The 18,113-nt window shown below is 45.2% G+C and overlaps 2 protein-coding genes across 3 annotated transcripts in view; one reads left to right on the forward strand and one right to left on the reverse strand.

Annotated features, from left to right (window-relative positions):
• The window catches only part of LOC134447351 (uncharacterized oxidoreductase YjmC-like), a 19,122-nt gene extending 2,138 nt beyond the window's left edge, over positions 1-16,984 (forward strand). The window contains exons 1-11 of one of the 2 annotated variants that reach the window (XM_063196780.1): positions 6,454-6,598; positions 6,760-6,908; positions 10,118-10,306; positions 11,034-11,095; positions 11,957-12,010; positions 12,457-12,555; positions 13,754-13,889; positions 14,505-14,623; positions 15,319-15,414; positions 15,976-16,086; positions 16,510-16,984. In XM_063196780.1, the coding sequence (XP_063052850.1) occupies positions 6,528-6,598; positions 6,760-6,908; positions 10,118-10,306; positions 11,034-11,095; positions 11,957-12,010; positions 12,457-12,555; positions 13,754-13,889; positions 14,505-14,623; positions 15,319-15,414; positions 15,976-16,086; positions 16,510-16,572 (1,149 nt within the window). In that variant the 5' untranslated portion in view covers positions 6,454-6,527 and the 3' untranslated portion in view covers positions 16,573-16,984. Of the gene's footprint in view, positions 1-6,453; positions 6,599-6,759; positions 6,909-10,117; positions 10,307-11,033; positions 11,096-11,956; positions 12,011-12,456; positions 12,556-13,753; positions 13,890-14,504; positions 14,624-15,318; positions 15,415-15,975; positions 16,087-16,509 lie in introns of those variants that run through there. The other variant, XM_063196779.1, reaches the window with a different exon arrangement.
• LOC134447350 (tubulin alpha-8 chain-like) lies at positions 2,679-5,433 on the reverse strand. Its single transcript, XM_063196778.1, has 4 exons — positions 5,302-5,433; positions 4,869-5,088; positions 4,110-4,258; positions 2,679-3,703 (listed from the first exon to the last, which is right to left on the reverse strand). The coding sequence occupies exons 1-4, from the start codon at positions 5,341-5,343 to the stop codon at positions 2,723-2,725; spliced, it is 1,392 nt and encodes a 463-aa protein (XP_063052848.1). The 5' UTR covers positions 5,344-5,433; the 3' UTR covers positions 2,679-2,722.
• Positions 16,985-18,113: the final 1,129 nt, after the last annotated feature.

Genomic DNA, 18,113 nt, shown 5'->3' on the forward strand with positions numbered 1-18,113 from the left:
TATCGGTGTCTTGTAGGCAATGGCAGAGAGAGAGAGAGAGAGAGAGAGAGAGAGAGAGAGAGAGAGAGAGAGAGAGAGAGAGAGAGAGAGAGAGAGAGAGAGGGAGAGAGAGAGAAGCACAAAGAGAGAGAGGGAGGGAGGCCCATGCAGGAAGAGTGAGAAGAAATAGGTTTGGAGAGAGAGAGTGAGAGAGAGAGAGAAGCACAGAGGTTTCCCCAATGTTATATCTTCAGCGGAAGTGGTTCCCCTTGTTTTTGCTGAGAAACAGTGCATGAGGTGGTGACAACTCTTTGGAAGTTGGACTGAGCATGGTGGTGCCAAGACCAGAGTGCCTGTAGCTCTGAAGTGCTACAAGATCATTGTGGCCTTTGTGGGATCCTGAATGTCAGGCCACATGTGGCTGTGTGCTCTATCCCATTCCCATACTTACACTTCTACTCAATCTTTTTTTTTGTTCTCCCTCTACCCGTTTGCTAACAGAGGATTCCTTATTCCTTGGTTTTGAGACTTTTTCCCGACTTAGTTTTTGATTCTGTCTAATTGTTATTCATGTGGTTACTTTCCAGTGCATGACGGTAAAAAAACAAGGCTTTTATTTAAGAAATGGGATAGGAGGCACAGTCCAGTCACACACAATTGTATGCTAAATAAGAAGGCCTACGCAGCATGAAACAGAACCAATGGGCCTTTTCTAACGACACCTTCAATTCAATGCATTTAAAGTAAGTGACATCCGGTGGCATAGAGGTAAACATAAACGCCACTGTTTTCTAAAAACCAGTAGTCGCTGCTTTGCTCCAAAGCGGAACTTGTTTGACATCGTTGCAAAATATTTGAATTATTTATTTAGAATTTTGCAGAGGAGATGCCATGCCTCAGCTCTGTTTAATACTTCATTGCACTTTTTCCTGAGACAAACCAGGGTACTCACTGTGGCTCATCAGTGTAACATATTATAGGCTACTTATGCACTGACAACAGCATGTCCAGCTTCTATGCTTCCTTCAAAAAAACTTTAGTGGTACTGTACCTTTGAAGGCATGCATTCTATTGGGGCAGCCTTGATGCTTCCAGAGCTCTCTTCAAAGTCAGTGTAGGCCTACCTGAGGGGATCCTGCGCTAGTTCGCCCATCGTCTCAAGTCAATGCTCCAGTTAGGGCATGGGAGGCACAGCATGATACTGCTAGGCTTAAGGTCCAGACCGATAGCTCAGCACTACTAATACTGTATTGCCTCTTTTCCACTGCCGGTTTTCTGGTAGGCATGCAGCTCGACACAGCATGACTGACGCCAATTTTTGCTTTTCGAATAGGCACAACACATCTCAATCGTGAAGCAAAAACTGGCGGCCTAGTCGTGCTTTGTCGAGCTGTAGGCCTACCAGAAAACCGGCAGTGGCATATGAGAGATTCAGAGGCATATGAGGCTTCGGGAGATTTACTAACATTCTACTCCAATTTCTGCTAGTTGGCATCCGCTACACTAAAATATCAGAGATACCTTTGAAGCCATCCATTCTTATTCAGAGAGCCTTGATGCCTCCAAGCACTCCTTTCAAAGTCAGCACATTTCAGCCATGGTCAGTTTTTAAAGTGAGGGCTTCTCAGGAGGCAGATAGTATCAAGTTGTACAGTACTGTACTGCTGTCAGTGTAGCACAACCTCAAATTAACAGTCAATATAACTGCTACGGTGTACATGCAGAGGTAAAAATTATTTGTTTAGGTTGCTGAGGTTTGAAAAAAGATTCTTATAATTACATCCCTGCCTCTCTCCTTTGGGTCGCCCGTCACTGCAAATACACACAGGGCTTGCTAGAATCTATTAGAGGCCTAGACCTACTGTACTCTAGTACACGAGTCTGTAATCATAGGCCTTTCTACTTCCATATGGAAGAGTCTGCCGTATACTAAGAGATAGCGACTTCATAAAGGCAAATGCATCCAAAATAAATGCTTTTGGCTGGAGAAGTTTTTTTCCCTTGCAGTAGTGGCTAACCTGGTGTAAGTAAGAGTAGGCTGGCTATGTTACAGCACTTTTTGCCCAGACCGTAGCGACCTCATTCCCGTTTATGCATGCAACCAAGACAAGCGGTTCCCAGCCCATTCCAACATAGGGCCCACTTGAGATAAATGTTCCAGGCCCACCGTCTTTAGAAATGGATTTCAAGGCCCACAGTGAATACTTCCATGACACACAATTTGAGAATCACTGCCATAGACTGCATAACAACTGGGCAGAGACATAAGATCTGTGACGAATCACCTATAGACTTTAGCAGAGCCAAATGAAGACACTTTTGAACCACAGGGGGCTGCCATTTTGCGCACCTGATCATTTAGAATCAGCTGGTTACTTTGACCGGAAAGGTTGTCACTTGATACAACCACATCTACCATTGAGGACCATTCTTTGAATCAATCCTGGTCTAACGGTCCAGCTAGCAGAATTTGGACTAGTGAAAAATCAAATAAAAATAAGGACTGCCATCCTACACAGAGCAAATTCAATACTTTCAATCCAATTGGAATCCCAAGACGGGCATATCTTAGTTTTAAGTCTGATCTGAGAGGGGAAATCATTGTAGCATTGGTGTGAATATGAACCTGTTAAAGAGGCAGACGCTCAATGAGACAAGATGCAGTCATTCAGTACCACGACAAAAGCACAAAACAAGGATTTGCCATGCCAAAAGTACATTTTATTTAATTTTTAGATAGGACTTAATATTCATCTTCCTCCTCCTCATCATCCTCTCCTGGAGAGTCAGCCCCAACTTCCTCATAATCCTTTTCCAAGGCCGCCATGTCTTCTCTGGCCTCACTGAACTCTCCCTCCTCCATGCCCTCTCCCACATACCAGTGCACAAAGGCCCTCTTGGCGTACATCAGGTCAAACTTGTGGTCCAGGCGAGCCCAGGCCTCTGCGATAGCTGTGGTGTTGCTGAGCATGCACACGGCCCTCTGCACCTTGGCCAGGTCTCCACCGGGCACCACGGTGGGAGGTTGGTAGTTGATGCCCACCTTGAAGCCTGTGGGGCACCAGTCCACAAACTGGATACTCCGCCGCGTCTTGATGTGAGCAATTGCGGCATTGACATCTTTGGGCACCACGTCGCCACGGTAGAGCACACAGCAGGCCATGTACTTCCCACGCCTCGGGTCGCACTTCACCATCTGGTTGTTGGGCTCGAAACAGGCGTTGGTAATCTCTGAAACAGACAGTTGCTCGTGGTAAGCCTTCTCTGCGGAGATGATTGGGGAGTAGGTCACCAGCGGGAAATGGATACGTGGGTAAGGCACAAGATTGGTCTGGAACTCAGTCAGATCCACGTTCAGGGCCCCGTCGAAGCGCAGCGATGCAGTAATGGACGACACGATCTGGGCTACGAGGCGATTCAGATTGGTGTAGGAGGGGCGCTCAACGTCGAGGTTGCGCTTGCAGATGTCGAAAATGGCTTCGTTGTCCACCATGAAGGAACAGTCCGAGTGCTCCAGAGTAGTGTGGGTGGTCAGGATGGAGTTGTAGGGCTCCACTACAGCGGTGGACACCTGGGGAGCAGGGTACACTGAGAACTCCAGCTTGGATTTCTTGCCGTAGTCCACAGACAGGCGCTCCATCAACAGGGACGTGAAGCCAGAGCCGGTGCCACCTCCAAAGCTGTGGAACAAGAGGAACCCCTGGAGACCTGTGCACTGGTCTGCCTGATGAAAAGAGAGGGAAAAAGGCATTAGTCTCACCCCATCACAGTTGTTCAGATACCAATTAGTATTTCTCAAAGTGAAGCGTCTTAGCCTTTCTAAGAAGAGTAACGCCCATTTTTTTTTCAGGGATTTCACCAAGGAGTATCCAATGATTAATTACACTTGGAACTAGCTGGACACTCCTTGGTGAGCTGTGAAAAATGGACGCTAGGACACTTAACTTTGAGAAACGCCAATGTTTCCAAGATAAGGGTAGCTAAATGCACAATGCATGCATCTACAAGTCCCAGCAAACAGCTTTGAAAAAGATCAGAGGAGCCACACACACACACACAAGTGGAGTTTAAGGGCATTGCAGTAGATTGGGAGCTCCTCAAAACACAATCATGGAGGAGCATGCACCTACCATTTTTCGAACTCGTTCCAGGACAGGATCCACAATTTCCTTTCCGACGGTGTAGTGGCCGCGAGCGTAGTTGTTGGCTGCATCCTCTTTGCCTGTAATCATCTGCTCTGGGTGGTACAACTGACGGTAGAGGCCATTACGGATCTCATCTGTCAGAAGTACAGAGCATGTCACAATTCTGCACTATTGGTTACACTGCCACCATTTCCCAATGTGAAGTGTATGAGCCTTGGAAGTGAGTCAGCCTAATTAGTCACACCCAGTGATTGGATACTCAGCAGTTCACCAAAGAGTATCCAATTACTGGGCGTGATCACGAAGGCACTTTGAAGGATGCACACTAGACTTTGGGAGATGCCCTGCATTTAGACATCGACTTTATTCCCAGGTAAATCATATAGGTGGTACACAGGTCACAGTCCCTGGGGCATCACTTGGTTGAGGATCTAGCACAAGGTCATTTCAGCAATTACTTGAGGATTTGGAACCACCACCTTCTGATTCCTTAACAATCAGGCTATGGCTTCTGATCAATAATCAAGTCACCAAACAGTTATTGGCCTTGTTTACACGACACGGCTAGTTCATAATACTCAATTTAATTCCGACTAAAACTCAATTCCACATGTAAACGCCTCACAATTCGTAATTAAATGAAAGTGCAATGTAAACCCATTGGAACTATTTTATTCAGAATTATTAAATCGGAATCTAAAAACAGTGTAAACGTGACCATCGACGGCACCAGATTTCACCTACCGATAACTGATGGCTCCAAGTCCACAAAAATGGACCTGGGAACATATTTCCCCGCCCCAGTTTCACTGAAGAATGTGCCGAAGGAGGAGTCGGCAGGTGCCAAGCTATCTGCTGCAACTGTTCCGTCTGGACAAATTCCGTGCTCTAAGCAGTACAGTTCCCAGCAGGCATTGCCAATCTGAACACCAGCTTGGCCAACGTGGATGGAAATGCACTCTCTCTGCCATGCACACAAACAAATGCAGTGTCTTAGATGGTGCACTTGTGCACCATGTTTTAGTATGCAATTAATACAGCATACACACTAAAGCATGAACACTGAAGTGCACAAGTGCACCATCTGAGATCCAACAAAAGATTAAATTCAGAACACCAATGGGCTATTTTATCCAAGATCAGATCAATAGTCAAACACACATGTAAGCCTACCTACCATGTTTATTTGCAGAAGTCCGTCCAAACAGGAACACAGCATAGAACTTCACCTAAGAACCAAGAAGACATTACCTTAATTCAGTGCAACATTTGGACAAAAACAACAAACAGTAAATTCACACACCATTCTACGTCAAAGGCCCAAACTCAACCTTTTCACATACCTGTTTCCTGGACAGAAGCACACACCCTGCTGTGAGTCTGTCTGCCTAATATATAATGTAGGTTTGCTGGTAGAAGGGTGTGGCATTCAATTAGGCTCAATTTTCTGTTTTCCAATTAGAGAGTGGAATTCAATTAACCAATTACTTTTGATTACCTTTGTAATACTCATGAACGGCCATCCGGATACTTTGCTCTTAAATTTGCGTTACTCCCCTTTATGGATGAAAACAAACCGAATGTCTCATTGACTTACATGCTACATTGGCTAGCCTAAATCAACACATTCCATGCTTCAGCCACGGCTATATTATTTGAACAGCCGGCAACACAACACGTTTTCGGCATGTTGCGCGTGAACAACGCTAGTCTACAGATCCGTATCTTTCGTTTATTAAACCCCAACATCAGCAATTGACTTGCATTTGTTGTTGTTTCCCCCCACAAATGGGCGTAACCAAGTGTTTCCATGAAATTGTATTTGTATTAGAATTTGTTCAAACTATATCTTAACAAATGTCAAAGTTGTGAACTACAAAATGTTTAAGCTATTGTTTGGTGTGATTAAAATCAGGGTCTACATCAACAATGTCTTGTGACCAATGAAGGACAAAGGTGAAGTTTGGAAAGTGTGACAGTGATTCTGTGCAGCAAAGAAGTAACATTTTCGTACAAAATAAAATCATTTCCACATCTCAAGTGTGAACAACTAAATTGTGATGGAAAATACTGGAAGCATGGGTACATCTGGTTACTCACTGAGACATAATTGCGATCAGATTCACCTGTTTGATTTTTCAGCCCAATCAGTCATTCTGATACATAATCTGGCCTATGCAATACGCACCTCTTGTTCCAGCCAGTTCATGAATAAGATAATTGACATAACCTGCAACTACTTCTACAATTGACCACTGTGAGCCAGTGTGACAGGTGTTTTCACTAATGAACTGAAATAACATAAGGCTGCAAACAGTGAGTAACTTCTATAGCCTCTTTAAACGCTGTCTAGCTGCAGCAACATCAGCACAATTGGTTCCAGGACAACGCTAGGCCTACACAATGACTGGACACATTCTTTCTCTTGAGAAAATTGTACAAGGATATCTGGGGAAATGTAGCACAAATATATGGTAAATAAACCAGTTTGGAATTCACTGCCTTTGCAGAAACTGAATAAAAGACTCGTTTGCTACATTTGAACAATGCCGTTTAATGTCTTGAGTATAACTGAATTAACATTAGTATAAATAAATATAATACTACATGTTCCACACATGATCTCTCCAAACAGGTGTCTTGTGGCCCAGGAGGAGGTGCAGCAGTTCATTGAGCGGTGCATGCTGACGGTCGGCACGAGGGTCAGCCACGCCCGCAGCCTGGCCGAGGTGCTGGTGGAGGGGGACCGCAGAGGACACTACAGCCACGGCCTCAACCGCATGGGTCAGTCAACACTGCACCACTGTCAATATCTATCTTTTAAAAAAAACATATATATATTTTTTGGGTCTTTTTCACTTTATTTATGACAGTACAGTGAAGATGGTGACAGGAAGCGAGTTGGGAGAGAGAGATTGGATGGGGCCGACAAAGGACCCGGGCCGGAGATCGAACCCGGGTCGACGCATAGTAGTTAGGCCACGGAAGGCCCGTCAATATCTACCTAAATAATGTATTCCCTCGACTTTGACGTAGCTTAATGGCTATTGTGTATACCGGTATGTGTGACTTGAAATGTTCATTATGTGTACGCTGCTTGACCCCCTGGGGATCCTTAAAGCTACTCTACTATACTAAACTCTCCATGCTGCTCTTTGGGTTCATAGTAAAAAAAAAAAGATTTCGAGGGTATAAAGATTTCAGACAGCGACCATTTTTTTTATTGAACTACTATACTGAAGTCCTTTTCTTCAGACAGGCGAATTTATTTAGGAAATCTGTCATTTTGATGCACTCCCACTTATTATGCCGTTGTCAGACAGGGGTTTGTTTTATTGAACTGGTGAACAGGCCGCTGACAGCTTCGACTGGCCCCAGGGCAAAGTCACCTGAAAGGGCCCCCCACCACCCAATACATTCAATGCCACGAAGACTCCCCTGCCCTTTTCCATGGGCCCAGGACAACTTATCTCTTTGTCCCCTACTGTCTTCTTCCCTGCTGGTGAAGGGCACCACCTTACATTGGCAAATGCAGAGAGTAGCTTGGAGATCTGATTCATCAGTACAGTCTTATACCCTTAACGTGATTTTTCGACGCCATTTCACCAGGCAGCAATGGTGGATGACGAGGACATACCAGTCATGTCATGTTGACATGGTCGGCTAGACCTATACCAGAGGTGGGCCAACTCGGGGCCCGAGGGCCACATGCAGCAAACTGAGCCTTTAGTAGGCCTAGTTATATAATACACCATGTGTCAAGTTTGTTTATTTTTAGTTTGATGAGTTAAGGTGTGATGTGTGTCAGAATATATATCTGACGTGTGGTTAAGTTGATGGTTGTGATGTGTGGAGCAGTGATGTATCCTCTCGTCCTTTCTGTCAAGCATTAAACCATGTGTTGTGTGTTTCCTTCTGTCAACCATGAGTGTGAGAGTTAGATGAGTTAGTTTTAGTAAAGAATGGTTGGGTTGAGTGGTTGAGAGTTGGTGTTCTCTAGCAGTGAAAGCAAGTGAGGCTGCAAGGCTGTGATGTGAGTAGGATATGGTGTCCATCAGGCTACAAGGCTGTGATGTGAGTAGGATATGGTGTCCATCAGGCTACAAGGCTGTGATGTGAGTAGGATATGGTGTCCATCAGTTCCGCTCTGTTAGAGAGTTGTTAGCAAGCCAGTAAGGCTGTGTGTGAAAACACAATCAGGGGGGGTAGTTTTCTCACTCCAACAGATAGTTCCTAGTTGCAAAATGTTTGAGTGCGATTTATGGTTTGAGTGAGTCCTGTATGTGTTTGTGGGGGAGAAGGTATGTCTGTATCACACACAAAATGTTTGTGTAGGTGTCTACAGTATGGGCAGACCATAGCAAGTCTTTATTCCCCCATCCACCCCCCTCTGGTCTGTGGCCTGATGGTTACCTAATCAGGGGTCCGTATCTCGAAAGCGTCTTTGCTAACGACGGTAGCAACGTCCTTCGTAAGAGCGACTCAACTCTCTCGACAGCGACGCTCACCACTAAATCCAAGGGAATGGTAAGACGGTCTTAAGACGGTTAGCAACGACAAGAATCGAGAAACGGACCCCAGTATAGTAATGTGTGCTCATAAGTGCCAGTCTGCTAACCCACCCCTGTGTGAACTCTGACCGTTAGAGCGTTAACCATGATGCTCACGAGACAACTGTGACCGCCTCTGGGATCTTCTGGATGCACTCAAGCAGACTGGTCGGACGCACTTTTCTCGGGGCCTGAAACAGGCTTTCGTCCATCCTGCTTGAGTGCATCCATCACACAGGGGAAATGCACAGACAGACCTGTCTGTCTGCTGGCTGCTGAGAGGTGCCTTGGAATCCCTCAGCCAGCCCGTCTGCGACATCCATCACACTGGGGACACCCAGCCACCCAGACAGAGAAAACCCCACACTCTTGACGTAACATTTACGCGACAGAGGAATGTTGAGGGAGAGCGAAAGAGAGGGAAAAAAGAAGCGGGAAGGAGTGAGTGGGGGGCTAGGACCAGTACCCTGGGGTACATACATGGAACAAGGGACTGAGAGAATAGTTGTAGTAGTAGCAGCAGCAGTAGACTTGGCACGGTCTGACAGAGTCTGACTGGTCACAGGTTGTGTGTCAACTAGAGAGAGCGAGAGGGAGAGAGCGAGCGAGCGAGAGAGAGGAGAAAAATACTTGCTATGGTCTGCCCATACTGTAGACACCTACACAAACATTTTGTGTGTGATGCAGACGTGCCTTCTCCCCCACAAACACATACAGGACTCACTCAAACCATAAATCGCACTCAAACATTTTGCAACTAGGAACCATCTGATGGAGTGAGAAAACTACCCCCCCTGATTGTGTTTTCACACACAGCCTTACTGGCTTGCTAACAACTCTCTAACAGAGCGGAACTGATGGACACCATATCCTACTCACATCACAGCCTTGCAGCCTAATGGACACCATATCCTACTCACACCACAGCCTTGCAGCCTCACTTGCTTTCACTGCTAGAGAACACCAACTCTCAACCACTCAACCCAACCATTCTTTATTAAAACTAACTGACACACGTTACACCTTAACTCATCAAACTAAAAATAAACAAACAAACTTGACACATGGTGTATTATATAAATACTGCCGTTTCATCTGGCCCGCAGAGCCTTTACCAGAAAAACAACTTTTAAATAAATACAAAGTGATGCAGCATACACGCTTATTATTGACATGCAAGTTGCCTACGACACCTGGCCCTTTGACCAACATTCTAAACCCAATGTGGCCCTTGGGCCAAAACAATTGCCTACCCCTGACCTACACCCTTCCCTAAACCTAACCATCAGTGAAGTCCTGTTGCGAGGTCATGCTTTTGAATGCAGTGGCAGTTGTAGACGTCAAATGCATCCTCTTGCCTTCATATATTACTTCCTGGTGACTGAGTCGAAAAGTAAATGATGCTATGTTTGATCCATCATGTCTTGTTGTGACACTTTCCAGATTTGTACGTTCGAGAAATCGGTGCTGGTATCTGTGTTAAGGACGGAGAGCCGGTGGTGGAGCGTGAGAGTGCCGCCACTGCCCTGGTGGATGGCAGGAACCTGCTGGGCCCGGTGGTGGGCAACTTCTGCATGGACCTGGCCCTGAGAAAGGCCCGAGATGTGGGCATCGGCTGGGTGGTGGCACGCGGTGAGATGAGTTTCCCATGTCTCCCTTTACCCGGGGTTCACACAGGGCCGGCGCTAGGCAAAGGCGGTCGCCTAGGCGCCAAGGCGGTCGCCTAGGGTGCCAGGAATACTATAAACTAGAACGAAATTAGAATGTCAAGCGAAATAACATTCAACTTCACATTAACAATGAATGTTCATGATTACTTTGTATATTTGTAGGTAATAGATCAGATGTGCTCAATCAGATGTACAGTGTTATATTTACAGATGCCAATCTCTAAATGCACAAAAAAGGAAAGAGGGAAAGGGAGTGCTTGCCTAGAGCACCAAATTGACTAGAACCGGCCCGGGGTTCACATTGCCATTGACCATTGACCGATTCCCATTGACTTGCATGTTCGGACACAAAATGCGTTGTGGGGACTGGGAGGGGACAGTTGGCGCAGAATATTCTGCTTTGATGGTTGTGGCTGATCTGTCAGACAGTCAAGCTGTTTCTATGAATGTATCACATGAAAAGAAAAGATAACCACCATTACATCAGACATGGCTTCAAACAGGCCTTCCATCATTCACCAACGGAGGCGGCCAGTGTGAAAAAGAGTTTTTGTAAAAGCAACAATAGTTACTTTTTTTTCTTGACCATTGTCAATTCGTTTAGCATTTCTTCTAAAAACTGTGCTGAACGTCATTTAATCTCATTTCATTTCATGCATTATTCAGAGATCCATCTTGTGTATCTGCAGGCTCCAATCATTACGGCATTGCTGGATATTATGCCTTGCAAGCGGTGAAACAGAACATGATTGTAAGTATTAAGCACCACTACTGCGTTCTTTTTCATTAGAGAAAGTGAGACTGTGTGCATGAGTGCATGTCCTGAGAGTGGGACAGATTGGCTACAATCGGTGATCGGCAGGCTCCTCTGCAGATTTGGTGACGCTGAGTGCGTCTTAATATGCGACCTTGCCTCCTCCACTTGCGCTTGTCTCCTTGTCCCGCCTCCTGGCCCCTCCTCCGTGGAGAAAACGATTAAGTTTCCCAGCTGTCAGCCTAGCGAAAACAACTTTTGAGGGACTGTTTTTCATTCACCATCCCAATTGCAAATGAGAAAAAGACTCTACAATTGAGCTTTTGCAAGATATTGAAATATAATGCTGTTGTCAGTGATGTCATCATGACGAGAAGCAAGTGGAGGAGGCAAGTGGAGGAGGCAAGGTCGCATATTAAGACGCACTCTGTGGCCTAGTGGTTAAGGAGATGTGCTTTAGATCAGAGGGTTGCAGGTTCGAATCCCACCATTCCATCTCACTCCATGGCTGAGGTGCCCTTGAGCAAGGCACCTTAACCTCACCGTTATTTCAAGTACAGGGTATTGGTTACAGTCCCTAGAGCAGTGTAAGTCACTTCAGATAAAAGTGTCAGTTTCAGGGCTCTAAATTAGACTTTTCATCACTAGCCAAAATGGCTAGTACATGTTAATCTGACTAGCCAAACACGCACTCATAAATGAAACTAGGTCAAAGTGGGTAGTTAGTTGGTCTTTTCTACCAGTCAAACTGAAATTTCATCAGCATTTGGCCAGTTGGCTGATGTTAATGTAGAGCCCTGAGAGTAATGTAATGTGGTGTTGGCCATGTTGATTTAAAGCGTCTCCAACTCTCCTCAGGGCATGTCCTTCACCAACACGTCTCCCCTGGTGGTCCCCACCAGAGCTAAAGAGGTGAGTACCCGAGTACCGAGACAGAGGCCAACATACTCTGGGAGTTATAAAACGGAGGAAAAAGCATTTGAATTTCCTCATATTGCCCATGATGACATAATGTCACTGGTAAAATAGTGACGCCTTTTGTGATTTCTTATATGGCAGACAGATGGATGGAAATTGGAATAGTTTATTCATGATATGAAGGAACTCTGCTTCAACTATAGTATTGTGTTTTGGCTTCGTCTTCTGATTAGGTCTGGAAGTCTGCACTTGCTTACTTTTACACTTGCCCCAATCTACTGTGTGTGTTTACTGTAACATGTGCAGGAATCCTGCCACTGACTTCCAGATGTGCGCTCTCTGTTGTCTATTGCTGCATCATCTAAAGTAGTCCTGTATCTGCCAGCTTCACTCTACAGCTGTGTTTGATGACTGACTGTAAGTCATATTTTGATTTCCAGTGCACTCTTGGAACCAACCCTCTGAGCGTGGCCGCGCCGGCTAAAGAGGGAGACAGCTTTGTATTGGACATGGCCACATCTGCCGTGGCCTTGGGAAAGGTGGGGGACAAGACGACATGTGGCGCAGTAGCAAAGCAATAGCAAAGCCAGCGCAATATTCAGAACACGTGTTGCATGCTTGAATAGAAACATGCTACTACAAACGGTATAAATATATAGTGTATGTTTCAAATGTACATAGACAGTGTCATCATTATGAGCTAGGAATTAAGGATAACATGTCTACCAACTGTACTGAACACAACAGATACATTTTTTCAATATTGCATCTTCACAAGCTTTTCACTGTTGGCCAATTGGGGGCCCCGTGGCAGGTGTGAGGCCCTAGGCTGCAGCCATATTTAGCCTGTACATTAATCTGGCCCTGGTGGCGCAGTAGCAAAGCCAGCAGAATATTCAGAACACGTCAAAACCTCATGATGCTGTGTGACGGAGGTCATCTTGCACCTGTTCACCCCCCTCGGGGATCGAACGTGCGACCTCGTCAACTACAACGGTTCGGCAATGGGAGACACAGTACGATACCGCTGGGCCAAGAGACTAGTCTCTCGGCCCAACGGCACGAGACTGTATGAGGCTATCGGAGGGAGGTTTACCAACGTTCCACGCCAACTCTGTGCTAGTTAGCCTCCGTTACACTCTCCCCCTTAAACCTCACTCCCATCCCGGGTCAGCGGCACCACTGTGACGGAGGTCATCTTGCACCTGTTCACCCCCCTCGGGGATCGAACGTGCGACCTCGTCAACTACAACGGTTCGGCAATGGGAGACACAGTACGATACCGCTGGGCCAAGAGACTAGTCTCTCGGCCCAACGGCACGAGACTGTATGAGGCTATCGGAGGGAGGTTTACCAACGTTCCACGCCAACTCTGTGCTAGTTAGCCTCCGTTACAGCTGCACACTGGAATAGAAACATGTTACAAACTGCAGAAATATACGGTAGTGTATGCTTTGAGCTAAAGTGGAGGCTAAAAGAAGAGACGGTATTAAAGCTTGTGTTGAACTAAGCTATGCTTAGATGATGTGCGTGTGCGTGTGTGTGTGCGCGTGCCGTGCGTGCATGCGTGCGTGCGCTATATTTACCAACAGCTGCAATTGAACGAATTGATTCGCATTTTACTAACAGAAGCTTCTCTCTCTCTGTCTTTCTTTTTTCTTTTTCTTTCGTTCGTTCGTTCTTTCTTTCTCTCCCTCTCTCTCTCTCTCTCTCTCTCTCTCCCCCCCCCTCCCCCAGGTGGAGCTGCATGACCGTAGTGGCATTTCCATCCCCGAGGGCTGGGGCTGTGACGGTCAGGGAAGGCTGAGTACCGACCCCAGCAAGGTGCTGCAGGGAGGGGGGCTCGTGCCCATCGGGGGCTCTGAGACCACAGGTCCTTAACATCCAGAAATACTTAGTGTACACACCTTAGGAGAACTGTGACTTTGCATTAGGACAATGATGATGCAACAACGTGTAGTGCAGTATAATGTAGGAAGCATGTTTGGCTGTTTCTCTAGTCTATATGGATGGGTGTGCATGCGCGTGCGCGCGTGTGTGTCAGGCATAATTAGAGGCTGCTAAGATGTGAAATGCCAGCATGCACCATGTTCTCACTGCTTATGGCCAAGTCCTATACTTTCAAGCAGACTCAGGGCTGTGAGTTGATTGTGAAAGGATACATTGGCCTTTGATGATTTTAGTTACTTTACCATTAGTATGTGTTTTGTTAGGCCTACATTACCCTTAGTAAGTGGTTTTCATTGCTTGTGCCCACAGGCGTAGTTTGAGTTGTGCTGAAACATGTGATGACATCAAGTCAAGGAAATGACTAAATGTTACAAATTTAAACGTACTGATATTTTAAATGTTTTGTCTAAAATACATGCTAGTAAGTATGAAATAAATATGAATCCTGTCATATTTTTGTAATACATTATTATTCTTATTTTATTTTTGTCCCACCTGATGCAAAAGTCAAACTCCGCATATGCTTGTGTCTCTGCAGGGGGCTACAAGGGCTTTGGTCTGGGCATGATGGTGGAGGTGTTCTGTGGGATGCTGGCTGGGTCCGAGTACAGCCGCAACATTCGAACCTGGAGGGTGACCGATCGCCCGGCTAACCTGGTTTGTGTCCAGTCACTTCGGCACTCCGCTACGCACGCACGCGCACACACGGAATGAATTTACAGGTCCAGGTTGCATACAGTTGACAGCTGGAAAAAAAATCAAAGAGCTTGATTCTTACCTTTGTTGACACTGCCCTCTAGTGTACATCTCTATACACTGCAGTTAACAGCTCGGCCCTCCTTGGCATTGTCCAAACATGTCCTTAACATATCAGGACCTTTGCTCAATACTTTGGTTTGTGTTGTTGCATTACGGGCAACTGTATGGTGAAAAAACAATGAAGAATATAAAACCTTTACAAACTCTCATGCAATTGCTGGCAATATAACATCTTAGTCTAGTCAAAGTCAAAGTGCACTTTTATTGTCAAATACCAAGGCAAAAATCTATGTAACAAGGGTTAGCATAGAAATATGAAATTGAGTTTGACCAGTTACACTAAACATATAGATCACATACACACACACACACACACACACACACACACACACACACACACACACACACACACACACGCATAGCAGCAGAGGTATAATTGCAAGAGCCATGTAACATGTTTAGCTGATATTGATGTTGCCATTACAGTAAATAATTAGCCTGTCTGCTCTCTTGCTCTCTCTCTCTCTCTCTCTCTCTCTCTCTCTCTCTCTCTCTCTCTCTCTCTCTCTCTCTCTCTCTCTCTCTCTCTCCAGGGCCAGTGTTTTGTGGCAATAAACCCAGAGAACTTTGCCCCCGGTTTTAATGACAGAATGTCAGACCTCCTCTCGTTACACCGAGATCTCCACCCTGTAAGTCAATAGAAATCCTCTGGCAAGACCTCCTTTGACAATTAAATACCCAGTCCATAACGCTACCACAGTGCATGGGAAAAAAAACTCAACAAACTGCTTTCATGTCCTTCAAATGAGATTTAGCTTGGCTTGGCACGTAACTGTAACCGTGTCCTGTCCCGCCAGTCAGAATGGACGCTGAAATCTTGGGTCTATCTCATTGGTCTATCTTCATGTCTCATCTGTCACGGCTAGCAGACACAGATTAACCCATTTTAGCCTGATGCTGCATATACATTGTTTGACCTTTGACATCTGGAGCGACATACTGTATACGCTGCATTCAGCCTCTTGAGATTTGAGGGTTTTTAAAAATGAAAATGTGAGTATGTACGAGCTGAATGAACACCTTCTAATGCAAAATGAATAATTTTAAATGCACTGATTTCATGTTTTTGTACTTGTTTTAACTAGCATCTAGACATCAAATGAAGTGTCCTTTAGATGAATATAGTGACGGAACACATGAGCCAGTGCAGTGTCCTTCAGTTCTGTTTCTACTGCATGTGTCCCTTAAAGGCGGACCCTGAAAAGCCCGTGTTGGTGGCTGGTGACCCAGAGAGGCTGCACGAGGAGGAGTGCCGGGCCCTTGGTGGCATCCCATACCATCTCAGTGTGGTCAACTACATGGTAAAACCCTCGCCTCAGCCTTTTTTAATCAATGGCAGTAGAGTAGATATAAGTACTGTATATCTTGTAAGTTTGTAGATTGACTGTGGAGTAACTTTATTGATCCTGAAGGAAATTAAGAATGATTCTTAACTATGTTTAAAAGTTACTAAAAAGGTAATTTTGATGTTGATATGGGGCAGTCATGGCCTAATGGTGAGGGAGTGGTGTTTAGATCAGAGGGGTTACCGGTTTGAATCCCACCCTTTTCTCTCCCCACACGTCTATCCACGACTGCCCTTGACCAAGGCATCTATCCCTAACATTGCTCCAAATGTTGTAACCAGTATCCTGTTTCTAAATAATTGTAACTCGCCTTGAGTAACACCATTGTATAGAATCCGTAATATAATGTAATATCTCCTTTCTATTGTTCTGCTTCAGAATGAAGTTGCCAAAGGTATCGGGGTGACCACACTACTGCCAGTGGATAAGGTGATTCCTTAGCATCTGATTGGGTGTTGCACCAACAGAACATCTGGATTCATCACAGTCATTGGCTCTCTCGCCGGGTTTGGCCTGAGCGTGGGCTGATGGTGGGAGAATGAAATTGTGTTACTTTTATCTTCAGGAAGCACTTTTACTCAGGGATGTAAGGTGCATTTTATTGTTTAATGTAATTTAATTTATTCTAATGTAATTTAAATGGTTTTACATGGCGTAGTGAACTAATAAATTAATAATGTTATGTAAAGTTGTTTTAAAGCTGCTAGAAATAATTGTAACCAGGTCAGTGCTATCAACTGATGCGCTACTGGGGTCTGTGGGCATTCATACACAAAATGTGTTATAGTCCACAAATGCAAGTGTTTCTTTAAACGATTTTATGAAGGCACAAATAAAACCAATTCTGTCTTAATTCTGGCTTTCCTAATGCGTTGTGTGTTGCTTGTGTGAGCGTTTCTATTGCCAGGTTAACAAATATTTGCAGTATTAAGCTATACAGTTTCTATAATGATACATTTAATGAGCTTAAAGTGCATGTTTAGATTTTTAGTAACGATGGTAAAGGCTAGAATTAATCATTCTAAGTTGACACTGACACTGGCGGGTGGACTACCCATTTAGGGCACAGGGGGGAAGCAGAGTGCTACATTTGAATTCCACTAAACCATTTGTCCCTTCAACACAACACGCATCCATAAAATACTACAGACAGAGGTTACAACCCACCGCCTCATACCCTATACTTTAACTGTCCTTAACTCTTAGATCCCCCTTGTTTTCAGAAGCACATTTGTCCAAGGAACATCTGTGTACATATGTCAGCGTGACGAGCAGAACACACAATATTACACAGTCTCGTGTGTGAAGCAAACATCTTCTGAAGTGGTTGTTTTGAAGTCCACCCCTCACCCCCCTCTTCTCCTTCTCCTCCTCTATGATGAGTCTAGCTTTGGCGAACAAAGCCTGTCCGGAGGAGACGTGTAATGATAAGATCAGTAAAGATGGTTCTGTTTTGCGACAGTGGTCAAAGTGTGCTGAGGAAATGAGCCTGGCCAGGGCTCTGTAATTAAGACTGCATGGGGAGGGGAGGAGAGGAGGTGCCAGGGGCCACTCACGCCAAACCCCATTTCCAAACCCATTCCCCCAGGCAGGCAGGCAGACATAATACTATACTTCTCGCCATCAATAACCTTTATTGTTATGTCAGGCAAAAGAAGTCATCTTGGCAATGTAATCTTGACAGTTAAATACAACAGTCAGGAACCTTTTTGGTGGAGAGAGCCATACAAGCCAATTAAAAAAAAAAGACATTTTCACATTCCCATTCCCCCAGGCAGGCAGACACACAGCCCAGAGAGCACATCACACACAGCAGTGGTGTAGACTAGAACACAGGTATACGCAGTATACCCACCTGAAAATTTCAGGGATTTCAGTATGCCCACCTAAAATTGATCGATCCATTATTTAGAATAGGACAAATATATACAGTATAGCCACCTTGAAAAGTGCTTAAATATACATATACCCACCACAAAAAA

Source organism: Engraulis encrasicolus, chromosome 4 (assembly GCF_034702125.1).
Source record: "Engraulis encrasicolus isolate BLACKSEA-1 chromosome 4, IST_EnEncr_1.0, whole genome shotgun sequence".
Lineage (NCBI taxonomy): Eukaryota > Metazoa > Chordata > Actinopteri > Clupeiformes > Engraulidae > Engraulis > Engraulis encrasicolus.